General features: G+C 44.5%; 1 protein-coding gene across 3 annotated transcripts in view; it reads left to right on the top strand.

Moving 5' to 3' along the window:
• rarga (retinoic acid receptor gamma a) overlaps positions 1–24942 on the top strand; it is a 35931-nt gene that overhangs the window by 7920 nt on the left and 3069 nt on the right. Inside the window, exons 3-8 of one of the 3 annotated variants that reach the window (XM_029505436.1) lie at positions 225–344; positions 21790–21938; positions 22323–22464; positions 23458–23621; positions 23970–24146; positions 24660–24864. In XM_029505436.1, coding sequence (XP_029361296.1) covers positions 225–344; positions 21790–21938; positions 22323–22464; positions 23458–23621; positions 23970–24146; positions 24660–24864 — 957 coding nt within the window. Of the gene's footprint in view, positions 1–224; positions 345–8703; positions 9226–21789; positions 21939–22322; positions 22465–23457; positions 23622–23969; positions 24147–24659; positions 24865–24942 lie in introns of those variants that run through there. The other 2 variants (XM_029505438.1, XM_029505437.1) reach the window with 2 other exon arrangements.

The following is a 24942-nucleotide window of genomic DNA, read 5'->3' on the forward strand; positions in this document are numbered from 1 at the left end:
GTGAAGCTTTTGTGAGGCAGACAACCCACAAGTCTGCAATTAGACGCAAAACAACATTCTTTCAGACTGAGGTGTGCTCTAAACATGAATTTAGAAAATGGTCACAGATACATTGGGAAGATTTATTTTGCTGTTTTTCTCAAAAGGCATACCACACTTTTTTGTAGACAGGAAGATGAGCTTGATGCAAAAGTTTAACTAACGGCATGGTTCTTTATATTCAGACTCACCACAGGGAGCACTGTTGTATTCTGAAGGCCCAGGATGGGATGATGCATGGAGCATTGAGCACAAAGAGGAGACTGTTGGCAAGCCAGAGTGTTTTTCTGTCATGGAAAAACTAGGTAGATTACACCAACATTGCTGACAGACATTGCTCATTGTTCTAAACACTTAGTTTTTTGCTGTTTTTATTAAGATTCAGCATTGTCAATCAGCAAATATCCTTGGATGAAAAAGCTAATGCAGCATAATCAGCTGCTGAGAATATTAGTGTGGGAAAGGAAGACTGAGAGAGTGAGAAAAGGACACACTTTTGTTGTTGTTACTGCATGAGGTAAAGGTAAGCAGGAGAAATCTTATCTGGGTGCAGTGCTAAAGGGGCGGCAGATGGTGGTGAATGGTAGGTGGTGGGGGGATTATAATGGGTGTGGGTGGCAACAGCTGAGTGTAGAGCCTTGAGACCCCCCCCCACCCACCCACCCCATGCCTGTGTGAGCAGTCCCCCTCTCCACCACCACAGCATGCCTGAGCACCTCCAGCCTTTCAGCCGTCAATCACTACCTCAGCCCCACAATACCCCCCCACCAAATCCTGTCTCACGAACACACACACACACACACACTCTTTTTTGCTGCTGCTGCTGCCCACCTAATCCTCAAGGTATTTTCACATAACCAGAGAGAGAGAGAGAGAGAGAGAGAGAGAGAGAGAGAGAGAGAGAGAGAGAGGGAGAGGGAGAGCGGGAGAGCACCTGGGGGTAATGTCCTAGTGTGGTGGAATCCAAGAACACACCCTGCAAGGAAAACACATAGATACACACATGCAAACACACCAGAGACACTCTTCCCACTCTGTCTCTCACTCTCTCACACACGCACACACAGCAGTTCTTTCATCAAAAAACTGGAAGCATACCCCTGACGCAGAGTGAAATCCCACCACACTGATAGATGGATTCTTTATGTTTTTTTACACTGGCATGAGTTAAAACAAAAACAAGTATCAAAGCACAAACATACACAGGCATCCACATGCACTGGGCCTTCATACATGACTGCTTGTACTGACACATCTACACTGGCAGTAGTATCATTCACGAGGGTTTAAGACTGCAGCCATTTGGTCTAAACTCTTTCTTCGGGTTGAACAAGGCTGAGGTCAAAGATTAAGTTGGGATTATTGTGGCCATTAACTTTAACTCAGTTTGTAGAAAATTATGTGTACCTGTGTATTAGCTGATTCAATGTCAGTATTGAATGTATTATATATACTTTAACTTTAACCCTAACCCTAACCCTTTCCTCCTCCGACTACATACATGTTAAATGCTTTAAATTGCACTTTGTTTTGAAACTCACACAAAAATACATTTGACTGTTATTTTAAGTTTCAGTCTTGATTGAACACTCATCAGTCTGTCTTGTCTTTCATCCTCTAACAAGGAATTTTAGTCAGTCATTTGACTGACAGCAGTCTCATTCCCTACTCTCTTAAATGTTTGTGGGGAAGACAAAAGGCCTTGGTTTGGACATTCCCCAGGCCCCGTTTTTCTTCTCCTACTTTTTCCTCCTGGAGTTGGCTTAACAGGCCTGCTCATTGTTGTCAGGACTGTCTTTAGGCCAAACTGAGAAAATACCTTTCACATAAGGGGAGTAGCACTGTGAATATGTCTGTCTGTGCTATGTGTGTTCAGGAAAAAGTTCTGCATTGCTATTCAACTTCAGAGCACTGTGTAATTTTTGTTAGAGCGGTAGACCTGGTGACACCCACTTTTGGTTGTTGCACATGCTGTGCCGACAGGTTGGAGCACCTCCCATGGCGGCACTCTTATTTTGGCACCAGAGTGTCTTTGGAAATACCTGTTTTACACTGAGGTGGGAAGAGACAGGAAGGGGAGGGATGGAGTAGACGGACTGTGTTTGCACATGTATAGATAGTAGCCTTTTCTTCTTTCTTAGTGCATAGAAAGGAAGTTGGCCCAGACAATTTCAGCACTTTAATTAAACCTACAAGTCATGTGTGAATGAGCTGCACTAAACATCTGTGTGTGCTGCCATCCTCGCCCTCCATATCTTTACTAAGGTGCAACGGCGTTTGTTCATCCATGAGAGGGTCTGATGCCTCTCTGTGCAGTGTGTAGTGGACACTGTTATCAGTTGATCCCTGTCATTATGGGAGTCCTTCAAACAAACAGTTGGAAGCCCATTAAGGCCACTTACTATGCGATAACATCGCCACTGAGCCCTGAAACACCTCTGTAAGCTTTCACCAATCAGAGCCAGAGCCCTGGCCCCAAAGCCAACCACAGTGATGTTTTGAAAAGCTGCTAGGTCATTTCCTTCAGCCCACATGGCTTGGTCTGAAGTCCTTTGCTGCACTCAGACATCTAGCTTTAAACTGAGTGATGTCAACAGAAAGCCCATAAGAGGCTCAGATGTGAGAGTCGAGAGCTGCGTCACAGTGGGATGAAATTAAAAGCATTGTATTAATAGAATGGAATGAGTAGCGTGTTGACGCTTGCAAAAGCTGTGGAGTCTGCTCAAGTGTGCCTCTGGTGGAGGCACGTTGAACAGTTGTTTATGTAAAGTGTGGTGAGCATGGATTTATATGCCGCATACATGCAAGTGCATTAGCATACTGCTTGCTATGCATATGTACATGCATTCGTGTGTGCATACTGACGCACACGTTTCCAGACAAACCATTAAGTCACAGAGACCGTGGAAAGAACCAACATGTTCCAGCAGAAAAAAAAAAAGTATCTTCATGCAAAGTGGCATAATTAAAAACACTCATTGCATTCTTAAACGCACACACAGATACACACATAAGAAGTTCATGTTGGCTCAGGGGGCTCAGGGAGTTGCATAAAGGAGCCATTTTGTTGGGAAATGTGGTATGAGAGGGAATGTAAAAGTGAACCTTTAAATGGAGGAGAGGGACAGCAGGGAAGGATGTTAACTAGTAGAGTGAAACCCTCCTTACTAGAGGCAAAGCAGAGCACAAACTGCATATTGTGCTTCTTTATTTATTTTCACAACTGTTCAAGTGCTGGCTTTCAGCCCATCCTGGATGGAGGTTGGTAGGTATGTTGTGGACGATGTAGGTTTGGATTTGTCTGGGTGCATACTTATGTGTGCTCATGTGGGCATATTGTATATTTGAAGGAACGGAACATGAAAAAGAATCAGAGCTGCGTATGGATACAAAAATTTGTAGTTTTGCCATGGTACCCCTCACTCCTTACGGATGCACGAGTCTCAATGGACACAAAAAGACAAAAGCTGTGGTTTCAGAGACACTGATGAGAGCAGGTAGATAGAACCATGATCATTATACTAAGGGAAGGTTATGGCAATGTGACTCATTCACTGCATGCAAACCTTTTTCCTTTTGACATTCAAAGTTTGACTTTTGAACCTGCACAGCAACAGTAAGAAACAATGAAATAATGATCAAGTTAGACATGGCCTCTAACAAAGTGAAAGAGGAACTCCTGCTAACAAAAAAGGGTGTAACCAAGTCATGTGTTGAACGTGCAATTTAGAAAGTTGGTAGCACCGTTCCAGCCATCGGGGAGAGTTTATCCGGAATGCTGCCTCACTTTTGAAACTAAAAAGCCCTGTGATACACCTGAGTGCCCACCTAATTTGTTTTTGAGAGCAGAACTGATCCATCTCACATGTGTCTATACTCAAGATGACACTGAAATAGGTTGCTTCAGTGTAGTCAAGGGAATTTGTAATTTGGTGATAATCTGAATGCTTTTATTGGGATTGTCCTGATTGCAGGTTTTATGTAAAGATCTTATTATATTGTGTTTCTGTCTTAACAAAAACATGTCAAGACATATCCCAACAGCAAATCAGTCCTTGGTCATTTAGAGTTATGAAAGCTAGTCCTATATCAAATTACAAAGCATCCAGTTAAACTTACCAGTGTTAGTAAGCAGTGTTTTATTCTGACTCCATCTTTCACTGTTATGAGTGTTGGAATTTCCTCAGAGAAATGCTCTGTTAAAAAGCCATCTGCTCGCTGGCATCTCTGCTCCTCTAACCATGATCTACATAACAAATTAGCAATGCCAGATCTTGACCAATTGTGTGTACTTGTGTTTGTGATGATAGTATGTGTAGCACTGTTTGGCTGCGTCCTTGATCTATCAGTGAGACTGGAGCCTCTTTGGCTTTAGTAAACAGCCTTGCATCGTCTCACATCCCCGCTTTCATCTCCCTAGGCGACCACTGGCCTCAAGATGACAGGCGCTCCACCTCTTTTTGGAAATCACATCGCTCCTTTTATTTTATTTTATTTTATTTATTTATTTTTTTTTTTAATTATTATTTTCAGCACTGGCTGTGGTTCAATAAGTTCAACAACTTAAGCACCCACTGAAGAAGTTTTTGTGTGTGACAGTGAGGGGTATATCTGCTCCTCTGATGATTGTCACCTTAACCCTGTTAGCACATGCACGCCTGGGTTCCCCTTCTTTCTTTCCTGTAACTCTCTGTCCTCGGCCTTCACCTTGGATTCCCTCTCATTATCCATCTTAAATGGCAGCAATGTACTGTTAACTGCTGGAAACTTGCTCAAACTTTGTGCCTTGTGTGTGTGTGTGTGTGTGTGTGTGCCTGGGGGGGGGGGGGGGTGAGTGGAAACTCGGCAAAGGTTGTTGGCAAGGGAGAGGCCGCTGAGTGTAATACAGCTCTGACATGATGACAGATGAAGATAAAAAGGCTACTATTAAAAGTGGGAGATGTCTGTTTTCAGATGGGTCTTTGTGGGCACGTGCAAGACCAAGAGCGCGCAATGGCGAGAAATGAGGGCTGTGTCTTCAGAAGACGTGGGAGGGCACACAGGCGCTGGATGAGCCTATGAGAACAAGACTGGGCGGTTTGTATTTTTGGACAAACAACTGAGATGATCTGTGTTGTCCAGTCCCACAAACCATGGGTAGCAAAATGTCCTCATGGTGGAGTCAGAGTGAGAGGAAAAGACAGAGAGTGAAAGAGACTTTGCTGAAAGATGGCCAAGAGTGATAGCACTCTGAAGAGTAGCTCTGTTCAGCCTTTGGTGGAACCAGTATGTGAACAGAGGCGAGCATGGCCGCTGCTAAGAAACAAGCTCTGTCGTAAGTTATGCCTGACTTTCCCCACATCCCTCCTCAGTCACACATCTCTTCCAAAGATGGATAGTGAGAGAGTGAAGCAGATGAATGGATAAGATTACATGTCTTGTCAGAGCTGAACATGAGTGAAACCTTCGGCGGTGGAGCAGTTGATGAAAGTGATGAGAAAGAACGCATGGATTGCACTCTCTTTTGGTTGATGAACAAAACCACCCGTTGCTTTAATGAGGGTTTTGTTTTTTTTGTTTGTTTGTTTTTTGTTTTTTGTTTTTTTCTCGTGAGTGCGTAATATTGCAGAAGCTACACATAACTTTTTTTTTTTTTTTAGCTCGTGCATTTAGCAACTATAATATTAAAAACAACCTGGAAAGAATTTGTGTGTACGTGTGTGCATTCGTGCATATGTGTGTTGCGAGTAACCCGAATCTGGCTTTAGTGGGAGGGCGCTGTGGACTGGTGTTCAGTGTCTCTATCATCACAAGCAATCTGTTTCAGCATGTCCACACACTGCACACATGCTCACATCAGCAATGGAAAAGCTCTACATTCCTTTCAAAATCACCGCACTGTGTTTAGTGCACAGGCATTCAAAAACAGACTGTCTTTATTGCTTTACACATCACTGTTGTTGACTGCCTGCATGGAACCTGAATGATTGTATACAGAGGAAGTGGCAACAATGTGGAGTATACGTCTTATCTGTAATTGGCATCAGAGTGTCAGACAGTAGTAAAGCCTGATTTTCCAAGGCTTCAGGCCACGTGGAGAAATGAGCAGACTGGGTCCAGCTGACTTCCGTGTAGACATTACAGATAGAAAATCCTATCACAAGACACAATATAAAACGGTGTGAATATGTGTTAAATTCTGGCCTAATCAGTGCAGTTAAACAGGATTGAAAGCAGCAGTCACGCGAAATGACCAGTGAGTTGGCAGCCGCTGAAAATGAAACATTTCCAAAACCAGAAACAAAAGCAGAGAACTGTGTCAACTAAAGCAAATCATGCAGTCAGGAAAAATGGCCATAGGGAACTTGATGAAATGGGGAGAGTATTTGCAAAGGGGTGGGGGGCTGGGGGGGGAGTTCAGGAGAGAAATGCAGAGACTGGTGAGCCAGAGTCAGGGAGAGAAGGAGGGAGGGCAGGATAAGTTTGGGGGGAAAGTTAGTGGCCCAGTGGGGGTTTCTTCTAGAGTTCAACCTCTTTGGCCGGGGAAGGAAGGGGAGGAGGAAGGGGAGGCAGGGACCGGCCTGGGTCAGCAACAGTATGGAGTATGTGTAGATTAGATGTCTAAACTCACTCCGCAAACCCTCTGAAGCCTTGGAAGAATTGCTGCTCGCATTTTTGTGTGCCAATAAGTGGAGAACCTGGGGTTAGTGGTCTGAATTATAGTCTCAAGCACATTTAAAAGAAATGTCAAAACCAGAAGAGAGACAGTTATGGGCCATAAATCTCCAGAAACAAAAGTGCCTCACTTGTGAGCAAATGATATTATAAATCGATTGCATTGGAGCTCACCGGCCCAGAGAGCAGCCCTGGCACACTACTCTGATGTTACATAGAATATTTGAACACCAGGGGATTAGCCAGTTTTAGTTTCCAGGATGCTGTATGAAACTAGCAGAGAGAGAGAGAGAAAAAAATAGACAGGAAGGAGACGACAGACGAGTGTGAGAAGAATGCTTGTGGATCATAAAAATATGATTCGGGGCAGTGATGATTTAATCTGAAATGTATCCAGATTGGGACATTACAAAAAAAAATTATTGTGTAAATGGGTGGAGAGGTAGAAAAAGAAGAATGAGTCATTTTCAACAACAAACTGTTGGCAGGAGCATCTTCAATAGATAACAGTTGGTTATCTAGCCTCATTCTTCTATTCTTGCTGTCATAAAACTTCCTCTTTATGGCCTGACAGCTGTATGAAGAAACACAAAAAAACTACTGATGTTGTTTACTGTTTGATGCAACAAAGGAACTGTGAAGTGTGTGTCTGCGTGTGCGCGTACGTCCGTGTGTGTCAACCCACTGTGTGTGAGTTTGCCAGTTTAAGAAAATAAACAAGAAGTCTGAACTGGTGGCATAGCTTTAGGTCAATAAACATTTTAATCTAAATCATTCAAAATAGCCCGTAAATGTGAAAGCATGGTTTCTTTCATAAGACAGGAAAAGAGTGAAGTATTAGACAGAAGAGGAGGGAGGAGGGAGGGCACTGTGTGTTTATGGAGAGCCTAGCCAGCAGCACAGATTGACAGGAAATGGTGTCTTTTTTGCCTGCTGGGTTGTACCACTTGTACTGGTCTGACAGGGGGGAGATGAATGTGCAGGCCGCACTAAGACTAAAGCCATTCTATTATCATATATCTCCCATTGTATCAGACTGTTTGCTTTAGCTCAGGCACAGTCTGAATGACTGCTGAGCAACAGTTAGAACCAGTGACTGGCTGTTTCATTGACTGCAGACCGCCTATTGATTTCCTTTGATTTACCATCACTGTGACAGAGCTTCTGTGTTTAAATTGAATCGTTGATTAGCCATACACAGAGCAGTCACTGTAGAAGGAGACTAAATGTGGAAACAAGAATTTATCTTCGGAGTCCCAATGATACGGTCAATGCAGCTTTTTAAATCATTATAACGTAAAATTGTATAACTTCATCAAATGTGTATGCTTGTATTTCTGTGTGTTTTTGCAAAAGTTGCTTGGAAATAAATCACAAACAAGGTCAAGTGAACCTGTGAGAAGTGTGTCCAGCACATGGTGTGTTTGTATATAGGGGTTATTTGTCTGTGTAAATGCACTGCGGGGATGGAGCACAGCGACCCTCATCCATCACTGTTGAAGCACTTCCAGAGGGAGAGACAGAAGAACTGCCCATCCTCTGTTCACTCAGACAGAGAAGAGGGAGGGATTTATCCTGGCATCTGGTTTCTGGGTTCAACCACAGCACAATGTTCTTTCTCTCCCTGTCGCTAACTCTCTTTCTTTCACACACACACACACGGCCAGTGGTCGGACTTTAATATGGTTATGATTAGAGACGGGGTCTCGGGGGGGGTCATATTTACTGCAGGGGAATAGGGGGAGGTGCAATGTAAAGACAGACAGACAGAGCTGAATGGGGCGGGGGCAGCATTTGTGGCTGAAATATGAAACATGAAACACAAAAGCACAAAAAAGACAAAAAAGAAAAAGAAGGATGGGAATATAAAGTTTTGTCCTCTAACCAGATCAGCTCTTTCTCCCGTACAGGCTAACTATTGGTCAGCCCCCTCCTCCTCATGGGTTCCTCTCTCTATCCCTCCCTCTCTGGCATTCTCTCTCTCCACCCCCTCTCAGAGCGTCATGCCGAGGCAGTTGGTTTGCTCCGCTGTGTCTGGGGCTCAGCGAGAGCTGTGAGAGGCTGTTATTTAGGTCTGTTACAGCAGGCAGGGAGCAACTCACCCAAGGGCAGGGGGAGAGTAGAGAGTCATAGTCACGCTCAGCTCAGCTCAGCCCAGCCCAGCTCAGCCAGGCAGGAACAAGATCTGCAAAGAGGGAAACTTCGGCATCGGCAGGAAAGGAGAGCGTAGCGAGTGACAGAGAGAGATAAGGGAAGGCAGCAGATTCAGTTAGCTGTTGCTGCTGTTTGTTGTCACTGCTTCAGTGGTGGATGTGAGCAGTGGAAGCAGGGCAGGACACAGTCAGGACTGAAGGCTTGTGATTTTTTGCTGAGGGCGGGGGGGTGCCATGTTTGACTGTATGGAGGCTCTGGGAATGGGCCCCCGTCAACTCTATGATGTCACCAACCGCGGTGCATGCATGCTGCGCAAGGCAAGTCCCTTCTTTGCAGGGTTGGACCCCTTCGCCTGGACGGGCAGTGCCAGTGTTCAGTGTAAGTGGCATCCTGTTTGTATTTCTTGACTGACACAGCCGTTCCTCTCTCTGTCTTTCTCTCTTCTCTTCTCTCTTCCCTCTCTCTCATATTACTGGCTTGTTTACCCCTCAGGGCTCAGCCAATGGGGCTGCTGTCAGGGGCTACAGAGCAACACAGGAAAAGACTGGGACAGACCCCCCCCCCCCACACACACACACACACACACACACACACACACAGCCCACAGCCAGTTTGAGCTGCTCACTCATCTGAAAGAAACTCTCTGCTATGATATGATATGTACCGGTGTGTGGGGGTGTCTGTGTATGTCCATCTTTGACTTGTGCCTTTGCATTTATGGCGTCAGGTTTTACCATCAATGGGGCCACCTGAGGTTCGACCTTGGCATGTGCTGTATACTAAAAACCAAAGTATTTAAAGTATTTAAAGATAGAAGAGAGAAGAGAGAGTTGGGGAGTGACAGGAAGTGAAAACCCTCAGACTCATTGTTTGTTTGTCTGTTGATGGTGTGGATTTGACTGGAAGAAATGTGTTTGTGGTGTATTCCTCATGAAACACTCAGGACACGTGGTCTGTTCAATAATACAAATGTGGAAAGTTTTGTGGAGTGTATTTCAGTCTTTATAGGTCCAAAGTTTGTTTATGCATGTATTTGCCAGATAGATAATGATATTCCTTATGAGCTAAACAACAATGACTGAAATGCTAGATGGATTATTGAATGGAGAAATGGATGAATACATTAGAAATGTGGAATGCGCACAGAGACGCTCTTTTTCTATGTCAGATTCTGATTTGACAGGCCTGTCTGTGGACAGACAAAACTGGGGTCCATTTCCATACACTTATAGGGGGCCGCTACTGCTGTGAGAGAGCATGGGAGAGTGGAAAAAGAGTGGGGGTTTGTATGCATGGTATGGTGGGAGAAGTGTGGAGGGAGTTGAGACAGATATGACAGTGGAAAAACAATTAAGAATGGGATAAACAATGTAATCTTCTTGCTTTTGAGAGCTTTTTTTGGTGTAGTTAGGATTTTATTTATTTATTTATTTATTTATTTATTTTTGTGCATTTTTCTGTTTGTTAATCCTTCGCTTTTTGTTCCTTTTTACTCCCTCTTGAGGGGAGTCATCTGTCTTCATTAATCGTGAAGACACCAGCATTTCAGTGGCTGTCATGCACACTGGCTGAACTTTAATGAAGACAGATGCCTTGTCAGCGGAGGCCGAGGCCAGGGGGGACTCCAACCAGCCCGGCCTGGTCTGCTTAGCTTGGGGGAACTCTGATGATAACAAGATGAGATTTGTTTATTTAATCAATCAGGCCTATATGGCCCTTCCTTTTAACCCATTCACACACATGCACACGTTTAAAAATTAGGCCCCCAGACACCAGAAGTACATTTTTCTTTTAGGTCTTTGTTCCAGAAAATCAAAGAGATAAAAAAGTCCTGAGAAGCTGCCCCCGAGGCTAAGAGAGCTGAATCTAGCAGAGCAGAGCAGAGCAAAGTGGAGGCTGGTGTGGTGTACTGTTTCAGCCCCTCTGTGCTCAGTAACCTTTGTAAACAAGGCTGCCCTATCCCCACACAAGAGGCCATAATGCCTCTCTTTACTGAAGCAGTCCCCCCTCATTGTCCTCATCAATGAGGCTGATGAATTGATGTTTGAGTCTGATATCTCATTAAGCCGGCCCAGCTGCACAACAGAGGGACCTGTCTGACCCCTGATGGCACACTGAGACAGGCATGCACACTACACGCCAAAATAACCAGTGGGCTTGTGAAGAGAGTCACCTGGCCCTGGCATGATACTTAACAATGACTTACTGTGGCCACAGTGTTTTCCTTTTCCTTTACTTTCTTTTCTTAAAAACACTGGTGAAAAGAAATGTCAGATACAGAATTTCAGATGTAGCTTATAAAAATGTGATGCAACAAAAAATATCGTGGTCCCTAAATCTCCCACAAAATGAGTACATGCTATTGTGTCAGCAGTAAATCTCCTGTGGTGATAAGTGTCACCGTTGTTGGCCCTTAGCCAGGGACATGGTCAGCTTTCCTGTTTTTTTGTTCACCAGCAGGAGACCTCAATGTCAGAGGTTAGTCAGAGGCTATGGCCTGGCCAATGTCAGATCTACACCATGTGTGGCAGCCTTGTCAGCTTGCTGAAAAGGAGACCCTTTCAACCAGCTTGGCTTGTGTAATGCTCTTAAGTGCCTTATGCCACAGAGCTGGTGCTACATCTGAGCTGCTCTGGACGTAAGGATAATGGACACTGATTTAGTCATAAGTCAATGAGAACTGAATTAGTCAACTGCCAGGGAAGCCATTTGAGAGAGCCAATGCAGACCAATCCCCTCTCTGTCAATGTTCATTTGCTCAGAAGAATGAGGCAATTACGTTTAGCGTTTCTCCAGGGTCAGAAGAAGGGAAGTGTGTTTTTCTCATCAAAACACGCCCGTAGCTCGATCTTTTTTAGACTCTGGGTATTAATTGTGATGGTGGAATCTGATACCTATAAGAGACGGACAAGGCAGTAAAATATCACCTGAGTAATCCATCACTTTGTGTGCGTACACACACTCTCACATGCACGCACACCCATACACACGCCTCTTTGTTTTTCCTTAATGTGCTGTTCAAATGTGAATTGAGGAGCTAATTGAAATGGGGGTGTAGCTCAGGAGCAATGGCAGAGAAAGAAGAGCTTCCTGTAACCGCTGGCACATTTTGGCCCCAATCATTTTCTCCCTGATAGAGGTCCGCAGTTATTTCATTATAATTACAAAAGATTCAATTAAAAGATTAGAATGCCTGAGGGGGCAGGACTGGAAGTAGATAGAGATATCTTGGTCAGTTGGGTGTTTGTAAGAAAGAGAGACAATGAACAGAGACAATGAAAGAAACTTATAATAGCATGGATGCTGTTCTAATGAGGACTTGTCAGTGCTTGTTAATGTTGTTATATATACATAAAGCTTGCTGATCCTTTCAAGATAATGTCAAATGAATGCGTTGAAGTTAAAAGGCTTAAATAGTCAGCTGGTCCAAGGTCACTGAGTCGTAATTGATATGGCAGAGGGAAAAACCTTCACGTGCAAAACAATGATGTCAATGCAACCGAATGAGCCGTTTGAAGTGGGAGATCAGTGGAAATCATTACAAAGAGAAGTGTGCAAAACAATGAAGCACAAGATTAATACTTTTTTCTTCTGTGATTCCAGATTTTGACCAAAAAATACCCAAATTTAGAGTGCAGCAAGTGGACAGACAGCCCTTATTTTGGAAAGCTGCTTACAGTGTTTTGTATGTATACATGTGTAAGTGTGTATATCTATGTGTACTCTATATATGGTTCTCTCCCCATTCAGCAATAGCAATAAGACAAATGTGTATAAGTAACTGTATAGTAATACAGTTGCTTATATAATATATGTTACTATATTTTTTATATATGATAATAACTATATCCTCCTGTGTCACCCGTGAGGGATGACTCATGTAAGAAACACATAATAATTGATAATATAGCAAAAGACAGAATTTATAGTGGTTCATATAAATAGCATGTTGTGTCATGGCCTGTGTAGTAAATGTTGAAGTGTTTAATTGAAGGGATTAAACTGCTGCTATCCCATCTTAATTCATCCATCCTCATTATTTTGTGATAACAATACATAAAAACTAAAACTATAATATTAAATTATTATAGACTACAATTGAGAACACATTTTTACCACATAATTTTGTATTTATTATATCATATTATATTACATAATGGAAAACATTACTGTAATTTGAAGCCATTTTCAGTAGAAGCACTTGTGCTGCAGTATCACACCACCTTGCTAACTGATCTGTCTCAGCCGTGCAGTAATGGCTGAGGCCATTAATAGGCAGTGCTGCCTATAAATAAACAGATTCAATCCCCACAGTTCCATTAGGTTTTTCCACAAGCTCTCTTTCATGTGTGGTTTTGTTTATGCATAAATATGAGGGTGTCAGCCAGTGTTTGCATGTGTGGAGTCTGTACGTGCACAGTATGTGAATGTATGTTGTGTTTTCATGCCTGTTTGGCTGGCGGTGGGCACGCAGACTGCTGTATCAAGTCCAGACACAGACAGTGTGCCAGGCTGAATTCCTCAGGCCCATGCTGGAATCCTGATCTGCTCCAACAGCACTTTATAGTCCCACAACAACGTCAGTCACACCACTGTTAATAAAATTCATCAACCATTAAGTGGAAGTTGATTCGTTCGACTCAGACTGGCTGTTTTTGTCTTTCAGTCTGTCACAATGCTATTTCACAAATTCTTACTCCTAAACATTATGAAGGATCTGCTTAAGAAGTTGTGAACAGGCTACTATGAGGTAACTGGGCAAAGTGTTTGCCCCTGTGTATGGGCTCTAACTGACTATTAAATGTGGACTTTCGTAAGCTCTGTCACAATAGTTCGCTGGTCAGAGATATTGTGGCTGCCCACCCTAACACCCATGTCTGGCTGCCGCTATTGTAGCTGTTTACTGAGAACAGTGCTTTGCCTGCCAGGCACATTTTCCTTTGTACCAAGGCGTGGGCAATTGGCAAGTTATGTATGTGTGTATATATATATAATATATATATATATATATATATATATATGGGAGTGTGTGTACGTTAGCTTGGAGCCATGTATGAGCTGAGTGTGAAGGGAGCAGTTCTGTTACCACCATGTTATTGACTGACGGCTTGGCTCGAGCGTTGCTAGGGGGGCTCACTGTTATGAGAAGCAGAGGGCTCGGTCAGCCAAGGCGGGACTAGAAACCCAGACGAGCCGGGCTGTCCTCTCCCAGTGTAAGTGTGAATGGGTTGTGTTTACGCAGCCGACAGTGTTTGGCAGGGAGAGGTGGGCGGCTGGTGTAGTACAGCTATTATCTGGGCTCAGGGACGGAGAGTGATGGAAGAGGAGTTGGCTGAGGGAGGGCGGCAAAGCCTGCTGGCATTGTTTTCACTTGGACATTAGTCAAATTCTGCCAATGTGCGTGTGTGCAGCCACCGTGACCACTGTTCTGGAAATGTTGCATGAGTTCATTTGTATATACTTGCAATTTGTTCACTTCTTTGTTTGTAGAGTATATACGTTCATTTCAGTGTGTGTGTAATTTTGCCTTTGTGATCACTGAGGAGGAAACAGGTGTGTGTAAGCTAACATGCCTGTAATTCTCCCTTGCTGACACTTGGGGATTTTTTTATTAGAAGGACGTGAACGTCAGTGGAGGATTTCACAGATGTCTGTCTGTGAACATGAGTGTGTGTCTGTTTTTGTTTGTTCTTGTGTTTACTCACTGACTATGTTTACATGTGCACATGAAACCGTGTTATTAAGGAAATTGTATTAAGGCAGGAAACAGGAAAATCTGTTCACATCTTGAAAATTTAGCATACAGCTGGTCAGTAATCACATTTCTGTCCAGCCTACTGTCATAATTTTGAACCAAGACTCAGACTACACAGTTGTTTTGTTTTTTTTCCCCTTTTACTCAACACATGTGTCTGGATTTTACACACAGTGTACTGTACAGCTGTGGAAACTTCAGATTTTGGATTTATTTATTTTGGATACATGGAGGCACAGTTACATTCATGATCTTTACGATCAGCCCATTGCATTGCTTTCACAGGGATCCATTCCCTTCCTGACCTTTAGACAAGCTCAATGTAAATTTGGTCCAGTATAAACATGGCTAAAACATAAGGTTTCTCCCTCTGGTATATACTATATCTGACCAGGTTACTGATGTGGATGTAAATATGCTGTCCCACTAGTTCCCTGCGTAAAATGCCTTGCTCTTAAGTGAAGTTGACACAAAAAATGCATTTTCACCTACACACATGACAAATGTTAAGTGGACATGCATGGACACACAGAAAAAAAGCACATGTTCTCCGGTGGCTAAAGCAGAGGATATGTCCGTGTCTTCACTGTAGCATGACCTGTGACGGAATGAAAGCTGGCTGTAATCATCCTGTCAGTAGGCCTGGATTTATCAGCTCCTGCTCCACTGTTTGAGCACCTCACATTTGCCAGAAAACATTGAACGAAACCCAGCCAGCCAGACAAGTCAGCCAGTTATACAGGACACGTTCCAGCAAAGGAGTTAGGGGCTGCTGGGGATGATTCATGCCTCGTTCAGGAGTGCTGAATGAATTCAGGCTATGGGAGCTGACTGAATGGGCATTTCTCACTTTCTCAGCAACATATCTTATTCTCTGAATAGTGACAGTCAAAATGTCACATTATTGCTCCATATTAGGTTTTTACATGGAACTTTCAACATAGCAAAAAGCAGGCAGAGGAGGAAATGAATCACTAAATGGCCTCAATCTGAGTATCTTGTCAGTGCTTAGATGGCCTCCGCCCAGACTAAGTTGAGTAACCTGTTGGCAGTTGGTTGCCAAGCAAAAATGAAAAACTGATATGCATCATTGCTGCATTGAACCATTCAAAGCAGAAGTTTCTCAGTGTGGCTTCTACATCTGGTATGAGTGTTTGTGCCAGTTTAAGGGGACTTTGGGCAACTACTCTCTATGTTGCAATTTCACCTCATAGTTTGGATCGCAAATGTCAAGAGGCATAGGAAATCAAGGCACCATTTATATTTTTTCTTTCACTATTGATCAGTCTTAATCTCAGTATTCGTTTGGCTTTTCACTTAGCTGCTGAAAATGTAAGGGAAGAGGAAACTTAGTGTTGTGTGTGAATAGAAATGAACTGTACGCTACTACTTGTGGGTGTGCTTGTTCCAACCAATAAGAGGTTTGAATTTGCATGCTTTGGTCTGCGGTGCTCCCCCAAGCTGAGCTGGAGTGAATACTACTGTTGTTGTTTACATTATCCTCCTTTCCCCTGACTTCCTCTGACAGAGCCAGGCTGCAGCCACGGCTGAGCTACTTCTACTTTTGTAGGTTTCTATTGTTATAAGGAGGAAGCAATAGCAATTGAACGAGCGCTAGTGGCCTTGCCAGAGACAGACAGGTGAGAGCCAGGGCTACAGATGGTGAGAGGAAGTCTGGAGGGACAAGAAACAACCAGAGGATCAAAGACTCAGGGTTTCCCTCGATGACTCTCCTCTCCTCACCTCGCCTGTCCTCCTGCCTCTGTAGCCTGTCTGCTTCTTCGCCTGCCTGTGAGTTGTCCTGTTCTCTTGACATGATCAATGGCTCAGGCCTGCCGTGGATTGCCAGGTTTGAGTTCACTCTACAGTCACCGGAGGAGCGCTGTCTTCCTCTCTGTCTTCTGGTGGGCAGATGACGAGTCAGCTGGAGCTCACCGCAGGGATCAGCGGACACATTTTTTCCACAGATCTGCATTTGCCGGTCCACTTTTTCCTGAATTAGCCATAAAAGGGCACTGGCTGAAATCCTTTAATTGAAATTATGTTTCCTTTGGTTTACCCTCTCTTTTAATATCTCCTTCCTCATGTTATGTCCAAGGACATGTGAAGGAAACTTTCTGGGTTCATGGGGGACAGGCGGCTTGGTGGGCAGGTTTGTCCGTTTGAAGCCAACTTGTGTGTTTCTTGACAAGGTTGTGTGGTGCAGGAAAAGGGGGGGTTGCTTGCTGCCAAATGTTGACTTGGCTGACTCCATCAAGAAAATATCAAAAGGCCCTTTATGAGGTGCTGTAAAGAAGAAAGGGTGTTTTGAGAGCACCACCAGACTGCAAGGGTAATTCCACTTTTTAAAATGTGCCCTGAGGATACAGGCTAATCCCACCTGCTGCCTTTCCTGTTCTGCTCCACTCTGTTTGTATGCTTTCTTTAGGGGGACCTATAGATACAGAAGTGTTAAATGTGTGAGTTTGTGTTGGCAGGAATCGGTGTCCCTTGTTTTTCTATGACACTCCCCCTTCAGTGGTGCTCATAGTGGCTATGTACGGATGCCAAAGCCCTACATATATATATCTAGTCAGATCATATGTGTGCATTGTATACACTCTCACATGTGTTCATCTTTCTCTGTCTTTCATGACTTTCTGCTGGTTCTAACAGATGGGTGTTAGTGCTTCTGTGTGTCTGTGGTTGTGTGTAGTTTCCACTGCTCAAACTGGAGCCATCTCTGGTTGGCAGTCTGGTTTCATCACAGACCTTGTTTTAAAAGACAGGGGCCTCTCTGCATGCGTGTCAGTGAGTGTGTGTGTCTTTGGAGACCAGGTAATGAGCTTTCTGACAGCTGTCGAAAAGTGTTGCTACTGCTCAGCACCTTTAATGAAAGCTTCTTTGTCAACACACACACACACACACATTCCTCTCTCTCTCATCCTAACAGCTCCGCCATATCAACTATTTCTTTCGCAGTTGTAGGGCAGGTTCCATCGTGAGCTTGTGTAACACACAACAGAGACTTGCTAGACCTCCCGTTTAAAAGGTTGTAGGCGAATCAACTGCCCAAACAGAGACAGAGTATTATTTAGCCTGTGAGAAGAGAAAGGCTCTGCATAAAAGTGTAACAGTGAGAGAGAAAAAAAGTGCGGTGACGTAGAACCTCCGGAAAGACTGGCACTTAAAAAAGGAAGGAAACAGGTCTGTTGTGTGCAACTTTGTAGCAGAAGCCTCAGAGAGATGGCAGGAAGACGTGGGCAGAGAAACAGAGAGAAAGAGAGTGAAACATACTGGCACTACTGACAAGGGTGTGGTACTTTCTTTTCCTCTTTCGTTAAACTGAGTTCTTAAAGAAAACCTTTAGTTGTGCTGATGGTCACTCAGCACCCTGTGGTGGTGTAGCCTGTGCTACAGGATAGAAGGCCAACGGCACCCTCCAAGGCCCCACCTAGTGTGCCAGCAAGTCTTCAAGCCCACTGTTTACCATCCTCTCTCAATCTGCTCCCCTTCTGCCACGGCTGTCTGCCCAGGACCCACCCCTCATTTCACAGTTGACTCCACTGTGTGCCCCTCTCTCACAGTCGGCTTCCAAGTTTCGCACACTCTTTTACTGCGGAGCACACTTGACAGGAACACACAATCTTTGCAGGCTGTTTAATGAAGTTAGAGATGGAGACAAAGGCCCCACATGACTGTGCTTGTAGCATGACACGAACAGAATAAAAATATAAACACGTTCAGCCACAGACACAAACACACACTCACAGCCACCACCAACCCCCCCCCCCCCCCCCCCCCCCCCCCCCCCCCCCCCCCCACACACACACACACACACACACAAGACTTAGTTTAATGCAAAACACCATACTGTTACGAAAAGTTTTGCGTTTGCAAATCAAATAGAGGCTGGGCTGTGCCACTAGTTTGAATTGCATGCAGTCAAATGACTAAATCCCAGAAATGAACACCCACTTGCTCATCACCTGCGCAGTGTGGATACACTGGATTGTCCTCTTGAAGTAAAAAAAACTATACATTCACTCTCAGATGCCAAAACTAAACCTCTGGAACAGTGTCCCATTGAAGATTCTCCCACACCAGCAAGTCACATGGATGAATCTTCAGTCTTCGGCCTATTGTGAAAGAATACTTGTTACCCTGCCAGAATGTCATATGCTACTCAGTTAAAAGGAGTGTGTTGCAACACAGAACATAGTCATGCCTTTGCTCACTTACATTAGAATCATTCTCCTTTCCGGCTGACTATGCAACTGCCAGCTTAAGTGTTGCCAGAAAGGGGCTTGTTTTTCTACATTATCTCTACCAATTGTCTCTTTTTCTAACGTAAAGCGGCATCGATCAGCCCACTTGACCTAGAATTTAATATAATTGACCTACTTGAAGTCACCTTCAGCAAAACAGCTATTTTTGTCATGTGTAGTTACAATGAGGTTGTGGAGAGTGATGTACATCTATTGTGGCTGAAGCACTTAAGTGTAATGGCAGGGATTATTGTGTGTGTTCGCTAGTTTGTAGCTAGTAAATATTATCCTGCAGTGAGGTGGATGTGTAGTTTCTAGCCATGGAATGTTATCTGCTATCTATGTGACCAGGGGATTAGGCCTGGTCAGTGCAGCTGGGCCACTTGTGCACAGAGAGCGTTGAGAGAAGGGATTAAGGAGTAAACCGATACTTAGCAGGAAACGAACAGTGGCTACTGATAACTCAGCTAGCTCTCCTTCTTTCCTCTCATCCTCTTCTCCTCCCCCAACAACAGCAGCCACCCACCTATACCACTCTCCTCTCATCTCAACAGTCCCTCATCAGCTCTCAAGCCTTGGTTGGTGGATTGTCATGCAAATCGTGCCCCAGGCTTCAGAGCACTGATAAGGAGGGCCTCTCATTTTCACAGGGCTTTGTTTTCTAAACAGTGATGAGCTGAGCTGAGGAGACTGGGGAAAGGGGCTCAGGGCGGCTGCTTGAATGGGCCCTCTCACTGTGGCGCCCTGGGGTAAGTGGTGTGGGGGGATTTGGATGGAGGGGCCTGAATGAGGTAGCCTTGAAGGCGGGTACAAGAGTCATGTTCTCTGGCAGGAACCAGGTTCAATGTGTTGATGGAGTCTGATGTATTTTCTCTCTCCCTGTTGTCTGAATTTCCTCCAGGATGGCCTATCTCTGTTTGGCTCGCTTTCTTTCTCCATTTAGACAATGTCAGTCAGTGTTCGTTACTTGACGCCACATATGGTTTGTCCTTTTCTGAGGGGTTGTCAGCGCTCGGTCTGGAGCCTCATTTGCTGCTGTTATTATTGCATAAACATAGAGGTTCATGGCACGTTCAGAGGGTTTCTGCTCTCCCATTGACCCTGCTGCTTTGTTATATTCTGGCCAAGGAGATATGAGAACTGCTGTAGAAACATTCAGCAGACGTAAACTTCAGATTTTAGATTGATTTGTACATTTGGCTCCGGGATTGCTCTTAAAACTAATGGAAAACATCTTTGCCTCCAGCAAAGTTAAGCTATCAAAGGAGGAATTTGAATGTGGATTGTGAATAGTCAAATATAAAAATACATATGAAAAACAGATGTTTGAGCAGCAGGCAACAAATGAAAAATGTCTGACATATTTCTGCTATTATCATTAATGAGGTAGTAGCTGGCCAGTTGCAGCAGCTGTAACAAAAGTGGTAGTCATGGTCAGCTCTTGAACAAGAATTGCCCTCAAGAGCAACTGTGTCCTCTCCTCCCCCTTTCCCCCTATGCCCCTTTCTCTGTTTTTTATCAAATTCCTCTTTTTATGCCCCTCTTTTTTTTTCCTTCTTTTTGAAGTCTCACCTCTCTTGTTAAAAGCCAAGCTGGTGGTTTTTGCCTCAGCCTTCGGTGTGAGATAGGGGAGGAGGGGGGGTTGTAGGTTAAGTTTAGGCTAGCCCTGTGTGCTTTCCATTGAAGGTGCTTGGGGGGAGGTGGGTGCAGTAAAAGTTAGAATTTTAGAGCCTCGCTGTTTTTTATTTTATGATTGCCTTTTTTTACGGGCTGGGAGCTACAGCTGGTGGTGTGAATAGCTGCCCAAGGTGACCGAGTCCCAATAAAGTGTCAGCCAGTCGGGCTGGGGCCTCCAGTCCAGCCATGGGACTGCCTTTATAGGCCGCCTTACGAGCCTAGGCCTCTATTAAAACCTGGCAGGGCTGCACTGAGGAATTTAGGGCCAGGAAACAAGAGAAAAATAGGGTTTGTGTGTTAGGGGGTGGGATGCAGAGTTGAAGTTTGAGGGTGAGCAAGGGTGAAAGTTGAAAGAAGTGCTGTTGGGTAAGGGGGGTGGGCGGTGCGGGTAACATGTGTGTCTTTGAGCTTGTGCAGGCTAACATGTGTGACAAGAGCCCGGCCCTACAGTATGCGTGCAGCAGCTTAAGTTTCGCTGGTGAAGTATGGAATCCATACGCTACACATTTGAACGTCCAGAAGAGCCTTTATGACGTCCACTTTGGAATATAATGAAGTTTAATGTACCATACAAATACGTGACTGAGTTAATGCTAACATCACAGTCATGTCGGAGTATGAAGAGTGTAAGGAGAGCTTTACACCAGCTTTGCACGCATATGTGTTTGAGATGTGTCTACACTGTGAAGTATGTTGTAATGAACTGTTGTCTGTCTGTGGAATGACGAAGAGCCAGCTTTGAGTCTTGCTTGCAACTGCTCCCTGTTACCTGGACTTATCGTGCAACCTGTCAGTCAATGGTACATGCCGCTACTGCTGTTAAAAGCAGTTTTGTCTCTGCTGTCAGATAGTCATCCCTCCCTTGTTCTTCTGTGTTCTCACTGAACAATAACCTGGCCAAATATGCACCTGAGCCCTGTCCCTGTGGGTGATAATTGGTGTCTGGAATCGTTAATTGTTGTCTGTAGCACATACTCATACATTCCTCTTTCTTTTGTCATAGAGAGAAACAAAAGAAAAGGGAAATAGGATAATACATCTCAATCCACCTCCAGGTGAAATGTTTATGTTGCCAACTGACTTCACAAATCGAATGAAGAAGGAAGTGCTGTCAGCTGTCATTTCATGTTAAAGTGCAGAGAAACTGCCCACATCTTTAACGTGTGCTGACAAGTGCACATTTGACATTTACACACTGAACAATAGCCGTATGTGATCTGTGACAAATCATGTGCTCATGGGCCTCTTCTGTAATTTTCTCAGCGGTGGAGACCCAGAGCACCAGCTCTGAGGAGATGGTACCCAGTTCTCCGTCTCCACCTCCGCCACCTCGTGTCTACAAGCCCTGCTTTGTGTGCCAGGACAAGTCCTCGGGGTACCACTACGGGGTTAGCTCCTGTGAGGGCTGCAAGGTGAGAAGAACCTGCCAGGGCCTTTTGCACCACACTGTTTCTGGATCTCTTACACACTACAAGAACTAGTTCTCTGCCTTTACATCATGATGAGAAGGAAACACATCATAATCCGGCACGCTTGTTCCTACTACAATATATGTAAATTGACAGAGTTGAGAAAATGAAATCACAAAGAAATATAAAGTTAAGAAGAGGGATTATAATTTTAGACTAGATTGTCATTTGACTTTTCTGTTCAAGATTTAAGTGAGCAGACAGGAAAAAGGGCACGTTTGTAAGAATAAACACTTAAATGGCACATCCTTGATTTGATGAATATACTATTAAATCTCTCTCTCTCTTGCCCTCTCCCCTTTTGTCTCTTACATCCTGATGCTCCAGGGTTTCTTCCGCCGCAGTATCCAGAAGAACATGGTGTACACCTGCCACAGAGACAAGAACTGTCAGATTAACAAGGTCACACGCAACCGCTGCCAGTACTGCAGGCTGCAGAAGTGCTTTGAGGTCGGCATGTCCAAGGAAGGTGAGTCCCCCCATGACTCTAGTCACGAGAGACAAAACCTATTTCCAAAACATGGATAAAAAGTCACACAGCAGGAAGCAAGAAAGGTTGATTCTTCTTTCACAAATTTCAAGCATTGACCAACACAGTATTTTTGCCCAGATACTTTGGAAACAATCAGTTATTTGGATTAATCTTAGTTCAGATTTAATTTTGGTTTAACCAGTCAGGGACTCTGGGAAAGTATGCAGCAGAGAGACAGAAGCAGATGATGAGCACAAGAGGGGTGGTGATCAGGGCGAGGCACGGGCACTGTACCAATCATATGACTAATCACTTTACGAAATCATTTGTATTTTGCATTTCACCACAAAACCTCTAGCCAACTCTGACGTAAACTTTATTCACAAGAAAGAGTTTTGCTAAATCAAAGACACGGTTTGTACGCTGTATTTTGACATTGTGTGTCAACGTGCATGTTGAAGTGGCAGTTTCTTGCCCTTCACAGAGCCCGTGGGACATGTATGTGGGTGTAATGTTTGTGTGGGATGTGTGTTAAGACCGGGATCACATTGTGCCTCTGCTATTACTGGATATCCTGAGAGGAAGGAAAGTATGGGAGGAGGAGGAGGAGGGAGAGGAGGCAGAGAGGGAAAGACTGGAGGACTGTGCTTGTGTGCACTGGTCAAGGGGATAGAGAGATGTACAAGGAAGAGAGCAAGTGATAAGAAAGAGATAGCCGTTGTCTGTGCTGTGCTAAAGGAAATATGTTAATGCTGTTAAGACCAACCTCAGTTGCCTTTTAGTTTTGGTTTCCACTAGTGAGCAAGATGTCCTTGGCAGTGGTGAGAGACACTAAGAATGATGGCTGTGGATGTTTTTGTATGTCATTAGAGATAGAGAAGAGGGACATTTTACGGCTGATGTCAGAAATTACATGAGGCAAGGGTTTAGTGTGAAATAATGGAGAATCTCTCTTTCAACAGCTTTGTTTTCGTCTTTTTCTTCACACAGCCGTGCGTAATGACAGAAACAAGAAGAAGAAAGATGTGAAGGAGGAGGTGGTGCTTCCCGAGAGCTATGAGCTCAGTGGAGAGCTAGAGGAATTGGTCAATAAAGTCAGCAAAGCTCACCAAGAAACCTTCCCGTCACTTTGCCAGTTGGGGAAATACACCACCGTAAGTCTGTGACACTTAAACACAACACACAGACGTCGATGTAACAAACATTGCTCACCCTCTAAAGCCATGCCATCACTGAAGCCTCCCAAATTGTATGCAATGGCGTAAAATCACCGTAGCTTTCCTGACTGAGTGGTAGCTTAGCCAATTCAGTTCCCCATTAAGCCATCTGTGTGGCCTCTGCATGATTGATGTAACATGTAAATAGATTTTTTCCCCCTTGATGGATGTAAAATGTAAATGTGTTGTGAAGCACAAACAGACACGCCCCTGATGCAGACGGAATTGCACACCACCTCTGTTATTAAAAGATGCTGAACTCTGGGTGTCCTTGTGCGTGTTCAGAACTCCAGCTCAGACCACCGTGTCCAGCTCGATCTGGGTCTCTGGGACAAGTTCAGCGAGCTGTCCACCAAATGCATAATCAAAATCGTGGAATTTGCCAAGCGGCTGCCAGGTTTCACCACCCTCACCATCGCGGACCAGATCACCCTACTTAAGTCCGCCTGCCTCGACATACTGGTGAGGAGCCTCCACTGTTGTTGTTCCCTTTTGTCCTCTTCATTCACTTTGATAAATGGATGACCGGAGAACAAACAATTCATGCTGTGATGAGGGAACATCGACATCTAGCAGTGCAAAGTGGTAGTGCAGGATAGTTTGCCCGAATGGCACTGAGATTATTGATTGATTCATTCATCTTCTACCTCTTATCCGTTTACGGGTCACGGGGGTGCTGGAGCCAATCCCAGCTCACACTGGGTGAGGGCGGGGTCACCCTGGACAGGTCACCAATCTATCACAGGGCCAACACACACAGAGACAAACAGAGACCCACAACCAATCACACCCAGACCTGCGGACAATTTAGAGTCACCAATGAACCCAAACATGATGTCTTTGGTCGGTGGGAGGAAACTCACACAGGCACAGAGAGAACATGCAGACTCACAGAAAGACTCCAGGACGGGCAAAAGCTCTAACCACTACGCGGCCACTCTGCTTACAAAGTTTTCAAACCTCTGTCACTCACAGATGCTGAGGATCTGCACACGCTACACCCCAGAACAGGACACCATGACTTTCTCAGATGGCCTGACTCTGAACCGGACTCAGATGCACAACGCTGGATTCGGCCCTCTCACAGACCTGGTGTTTGCCTTCGCTGGCCAGCTTCTACCCCTGGAGATGGATGATACAGAAACGGGCCTCCTCAGTGCCATCTGCCTCATCTGTGGTGGTACTGCAGTGTTGCATATATTTTTAACATTTTCTGAGTAATTTCGAGGAATTGTGAGTTTCATTTAAAGAAATCAGT

This window comes from Echeneis naucrates, chromosome 7, assembly GCF_900963305.1.
Source record: "Echeneis naucrates chromosome 7, fEcheNa1.1, whole genome shotgun sequence".
Taxonomy (NCBI): domain Eukaryota; kingdom Metazoa; phylum Chordata; class Actinopteri; order Carangiformes; family Echeneidae; genus Echeneis; species Echeneis naucrates.